This window comes from Sorex araneus, chromosome 9 (assembly GCF_027595985.1).
Source record: "Sorex araneus isolate mSorAra2 chromosome 9, mSorAra2.pri, whole genome shotgun sequence".
Taxonomy (NCBI): Eukaryota; Metazoa; Chordata; class Mammalia; order Eulipotyphla; family Soricidae; genus Sorex; species Sorex araneus.
In genome coordinates this window covers 64,439,259-64,445,258 of record NC_073310.1, presented here as the reverse complement: position 1 = coordinate 64,445,258, position 6,000 = coordinate 64,439,259, and the positions used below count along the sequence as shown (strand labels likewise).

Genomic DNA, 6,000 nt, shown 5'->3' with positions numbered 1-6,000 from the left:
GGCCAGCATTACCAAGTTCCCTAACAAGTCCTGAGTCCCCTATCTGGCCTCTCCCCTTCCTGGCCCTACACACACCCCCTGCTTCTTCTGTCATTCTGGGACACAGTGTGGAATATGCTGGTATTCTTTGGGGGTTCACACATTGTGTGCAGCCCCAAACACGAGCAGGAATTGGGCTCTCGGCTGTGGGGAGCCAGTGCCAGTCACACCCCAAGGGCCCAGCAGACGCTGCTGAATGAGCAGGTGCGGGACAGCTGAACTCTGACAACTGTCTCTCCCTCTCTCCTAAAGCTCCTCCCCTGCTTTCCTTGCCTGGCACAAAACAAAACACCTGCCCACGGTGCCCAGTGAGGGCTGGCTCAGCTCCTGTGCCTCCTCCCTGAAGCGGCACTTGATCTTCCGTACCAGGACACCCAGTGCTGGTTTGCTTCCTTATGCGTGGGCATCCGGGGTCCCGGGTGGACCCTGGCGGTCCCCACGGTGCCTTTGTAGGACTCCTTGCCTTGGTTTCTGTTTTGTTTTTTTTTTTGTGTGTCACACCCAACGATGCAACAGGGGTTACTCCTGGCTCTGCACTCAGGAATCACTCCTGGTGGTGCTCGGGGGACCATATGGGATGCTGGGAATTGAACCTGGGTCCGCCGCATGCAAGGCAAACGCCCTCCCCGCTGTGCTATTGCTCCAGCCCCGATTCCTTGTCTTGGACTTAGTTAATGTCTCACCCCGCGGTCAGTGGGGCCCGTGCAACGGGAACCTGGTCAAGGTTACTGAGGATGCCCCCAAACCTCCCTGCTTGCGTCCTGTCCCGGGAGCCGCTGCCAAACCTGGCCCTGCACCCCAGCAGTACTGGGCGCGCCCGTCATCTCCCCACGGCACAGAGCTGAGACTAGCTAGGCGGGACTTGGGGTGCAACCGGGAGGGAGCCAGGTCAGCGATGTCCAGACCCTGAGCTGCTTGTGGGAGCCGGAAGCGCCTCTCGGGGGCGGTTGGGCCAGCTATCACCACGGGGAGCGGGGGTCCTTCACTAACGCTTTTGTGAAGCTAGCGGCTGGGCTGTGCAGGATGGTCAGACTCCTGCCAGCTCCGAGACCCTCCGATACCCTCCGAGGACAGGTTCTGTGCAGGGCTCTGCGGCAGTTTAGAATTTTGCTGTTTTGCAAACAATTCCTCTCGCCTTGTCTCCTGAAATTCAGCCACTTATCGCTTATCCCCCTGACAGCTGCGAAGCAGCTCCGGGCAGAAACCAGGAAGCCAAGGGGTGGGTCCTCGACCCGCCAGGAGCTTGCTCTAGCTGGGGAAAGGGGGCAGTGCCCTTTGGAGGCGGGAGCAGGGGGATCCCAGGGGCTAGCGCCCTCCGGTGGAAGGAGAGGACACAGCAGCGTCAGGGCTGGCGTGGGCAGCGGCGAGGCCGGGCTGTGCGGCCCTGTGGCTGATGTGTTGTTTCCATAGAAGCAGGGCTTAACCTTTCAAGTGAAGATTATCAGGCTCCCTAATTCATTTAAAGTCAGGTTTCAAGCGTCTCGGTACTTACTGCTCAAGTATCGCCCGGGGCCTGCCGCAGCGCAGACGGGACTGCCCGGCACAGCTCCGAGGCGCTCTGCCTGCAGAGACGCCCTCGGGTGCAGCCAGGGCTGCTTCTTTCTTTTTTTTTCAAACTTACTTCATGAGGAAAGCAAACTTTCTGGGGGAGAGCCCGAGAATACCGAGAAACACCTTCTAGGGGCCAGAGCGATAGCACAGGGAAGGGGGTTTGCCTTGCACGCAGCTGACCCGGGTGTGATCCCTGGCATCCCACAGGGTCCCCCGAGCACCGTCAGGAGTAACTCCCGAGTACAGAGCCAGCACCCACAAAGCCAAACAACAACAGCGACAACAACAACAACACCTTGCAGTGATGGACGCTGGACAGTCGGCAGGCACGGACAGGCTGTTCAGTTTAAGTCGTTTATTGGATTCTTCCAGAACAAATGTGCATCTCGGGAGCTGATCTCACAACACAACGTTATACACCATTTTCCACAACTAGCCTTGCGCTGAATTTTTTAAAAGAACATAGTCATTTTAAAAAAATCTAAATATTTACATATTAATAAAACATATATACATAAGATTGGAGACATTATCCATAGATATGGATTTTTTTAATGCTAAGAAAGCTTATAAAAACGATTTCTGGGTAGAGTCTGCACAGTAGTCATAGTCAGTGAAACACAAACACAGTTTTTACTTAGGAAACATAGCCTTCCCGTGAGCTGCGTTCGCACGGTGTGGCCCTGGCACACACTGGGCAATGCCCTCCCCAAGGGGCACACTCCAGCTCTGGCCCACTCTGCCAAGATTTTTGCCACTTTCTGGTCTGGTGCATCCATCAGGCCCTGCAGCTGGAAGATAAAGCCTACGACCCTTATTAGCAACACCGTGATCTCGGGCAGGCCACTAATTGATCTTCCAGTTCCCTTGAGAAATCCTTCCTTCGGAGAGGCCCAGGACAAACTTAAAAACCCTCTGCAGAAGGACAAAAGCCCTGGTTCCTGGCACTCCATCCCATCATCCCCCAAACCAAGGGGCTGGCTTCAGGGCGAGGAATCCTAACGGTCCTGAAATGTCCACGGCCAGCTAAGGTTGACGGAAACTCCTTTCCCCCGTCTCCCTGCACGAGGAAGGCCTCAGCAGACGCAGCTCTGGAACTTGGGACGCCACAAGCACACATGTGTGGGATGCAAATGTCCGACACTGAAGACCCCACAAGTGGCACCTGGGATCAGCTTTATTACCTGAGAGGGCAACCAGGGGCTGTCTTCAGAGGGACACGCCCCCCCACAGTTCCTTCTCAACTCAGGCACTGCACCTTGACCCAGCAGGAAGGAATTTAGTTTCGAGGGCTGCACTTAGTTAGCCAACAGGGTCACCTGTCCCTGAGGAGTCCTGGGCCTCACCTTAGCCGGTATGTCCAGTGTGTGTGTGGGGGGCGGGGGTGACTAAGGAACCCTTTCTGATACTGAATTGACAGTGATAGGGAATGGCAGGAATGGGCTGCACTCCGAATCTCTTCCAAGCCTTTGGATCAAGCATCAGTGACTCCAAAGAATTTACTTTATACCCTAAGTGCAGTCATTCTAGATAAATAGTAATTTGGCCGTTCGGATTTCTTCTTTGAGAAAGTTTCTGTTCATTTCTTCGCCCCACAATAAATGGTATTTTAAATGCACCATCAGAGAAAGGAAGTCTAGAGGTAATTTTTTTCTGTAGATCAAGGGCCCAATGTGGCAAGATACTGCTTTGAAATTAATTTAACTTTTCATGTCAGCTGTATATCAAGAGGAGGGCAAGTGCTCTAGGGAGCAAATAAAGTATATACTAGTGATTAAGTGTGTTTGTGGCTCACTGCCACATCATACCAAAGCACTGGCTCATTCATAGTTAAGCCCTCTGTTAAAACACTCTTTTTTTTTTCTTTATGGGTCACACCCGGTGATGCTCAGGGGTTACTTCTGGTCCTGCACCCAGAAATTACTCCTGAAGCGTGCTGAGGGACCCTATGGGATGCCGAGGATTGAAACTGGATTGGCTACGTGCAAGGCAAACGCCCTACCCGTTGTACTATCACTCTGGCCCCATCTTTCTAAGAATTTATATATCATTTGCACTTAGTTTCAAATAGTTATTTGGAGGGGAACTGATGCCACAGATGATTTTATTTAGATCACAGCTGTCCCATCACCCTGGATAGTTTTTCCTCTCTAATCCAATAAAGACCTAATTAGTTTTGGCCTTCGCAACTCTTCTCTCAGGGCTGGAGACGGACATTCTCCTTTATACTTGCATCTAAGCAACTTAACTGAAAATAAATATGCTTCAGAAGTCCACATATTCACATTAAAGGTCTGGGAAAAAGAAACAACAGGACAGAGAACTGCCTTCTTTCGTTGTACAATAAACTGGATCACATGTTGGACAATTAAGGGGTGATAAATTAATTCTAAAAATGATCTTTAAAAAAATATAGCAAATTGGAGGCTTGATTATCACATGTTACAAAGGAAGTGTATGAAAGATTCCAACATGACGGGGAAACTCCACAGAACACCCACTTTTTGCGGTCACCGGAAAACGTGCCGTGGCTCTGAGAAAACCCCAAGAGGAACGTCACACAGGCGAAGGAGCAGCGTCACGGGGTGCGTCAGGCAGTGAAATCGGACGCCGAGTCCGCTGTGTTTTCCCTCCTGGTGTCAAACATGTTCCCTACAACAGAGATGACAAAGTGAAGGGGCGTCACTCCCAGAGTCGCTTCCGATCTTGGATGGCGGTGGCTAGAGGCAGGTTCTGAGTGGACGAGGTCCCCTCAGGGAGGCCGGCCTGGGCCCCCGGGAGTTTGTCCTGATTACCGTCAAAGGCAAGCCCATGGCGGGGGTTCCCACAGGGGAGTAGCACGTGCCGTGTTGGAAAATGCCTCAACACAGCGGTTACCTGGACGGGAGGCGCTTTGTGCAGATGTTAGCACGTGACTGAGGGGCCGGAGTGACAGGACAGCGGGGAGGGCGCTGGGCTTGCATGTGACGGGCCCGGGTTACACCCCTGGCACTGCGGAAGGTCCCCCAAGCCCACTAGGAGCAATTCCCAAGCAGAGAGCCAGGAGGAAGCCCTGAGCACCGCCAGGTGTGGCCCCCGAGCTCGAACCCTGGCAGCAGGTTACGGTGTGACGGAAAGGCAGGAACCGAGGCCAGGCTGCAAACCTGCGTGAGAGCCGGCAGAGCATCCCTGGTCTCAGGTCCTCCTCTCTGTGGAACTAAAGGACTGGGGAGACCAGAGGGGTTTGGTTTTGTTTTGTTTTGCCTTTGGGGTCACACCCGACTATGCACAGGGGTTACTCCTGGCTATTGCACTCAGGAATTACTCCTGGCGGCGCTCAGGGGACCCTATGGGACGCCATATGGGAATCGAACCCTTACCCGTTGTGCTATCTCTCCAGCCCCATCTCAGATGATCTTTAATGTCTTTCCGATTTCCTGAACGTCTTTCTAGTTCCATGAGGTGGTTCTCCCATCCCTCCTATGGCATTCTGAAACATCTCTCTGCTTTACAAGGTAGGAAAAGGCAGAGGAATCATTTCAGGGGGAATGGCTTCCCGATGATACCATCTTTGGAATTCACTGGGTCAAAGGACCTCAGGAAGGGCAGTGCAAATGCCCTGGGGTCCCTGGGGAGAGCTGAGGAGCTGAGGAATCCTTGTGAAGACAACTAGAGCAGCTTGGGATTCTTCCAAAGGGCCCCCTGCCACACAGTTTCATTATTAGAGATAGAGTGACACGTGATTTCACTGTCAGAGGTAGAATTTCGGGCCTCTGCTGGGAAACGGCCGAGCGAAGAACATGGCTTTGGCGAGCTGTCCTGGTGTTCAGAGGAGGAGCCCAGAGCCTGGCACTGCAAGTCTCTCCGCTCGTGAGTGTGGAAATGCAGACGAGAAGAAACCGCGTTCATAACAGGCCTCTGCACGGCAGGAGCCTGGGGAGGAAGCTTCTCACCCGCCGCCCGTCCACGTGACCAGCGTCCCCGCCGGAGAAGCTCCAACTGTCCACGGAGCTGGTGTCCTCTCAGCCCTCTCCGATGCCCCCCGCCATCCCAGCCGCCCCGGAAGTGCCATCCGTGAACACAGCTCCCGGCCAAGCCTCCCCGTTCCCGACTCCGTAAATACTGAACTCTTACTGCCCCAAACTGAGAAGAGAAACACTGAGGTTTTTGGTTGTGTTGTTTTTTTTTCTTTTTGGGTCACACCCGCCGATGCACAGGGGTTAAGTCCTGGCTCTGCACTCAGGAATAGCTCCTGGCAGTGCTCAGGGGACCCTGTGGGATGCTGGGAATTGAACCTGGGTCGGCCGCGTGCAAGCCCTACCGCTGTGCTGTCGCTCCAGCCCCAAACACTGAGATTGTTCCTACTCTTTGTTGTTGGGGTGTTTGTGGGCAGAGACTCTTCAGATACCGCGAGGGCGGCCAAGAAGAGCC

At 53.6% G+C, this 6,000-nt stretch overlaps 1 protein-coding gene across 3 annotated transcripts in view; it reads right to left on the bottom strand.

Annotated features, from left to right (window-relative positions):
- Positions 1-1,936: 1,936 nt before the first annotated feature.
- Positions 1,937-6,000, bottom strand: part of BEND7 (BEN domain containing 7) — a 79,501-nt gene continuing 75,437 nt past the window's right edge. For all 3 annotated transcript variants that reach the window (XM_055147565.1, XM_055147566.1, XM_055147567.1), the window contains one exon: positions 1,937-4,242. In XM_055147565.1, coding sequence (XP_055003540.1) covers positions 4,181-4,242 — 62 coding nt within the window. In that variant the 3' untranslated portion in view covers positions 1,937-4,180. The remainder of the gene's footprint in view (positions 4,243-6,000) is intronic.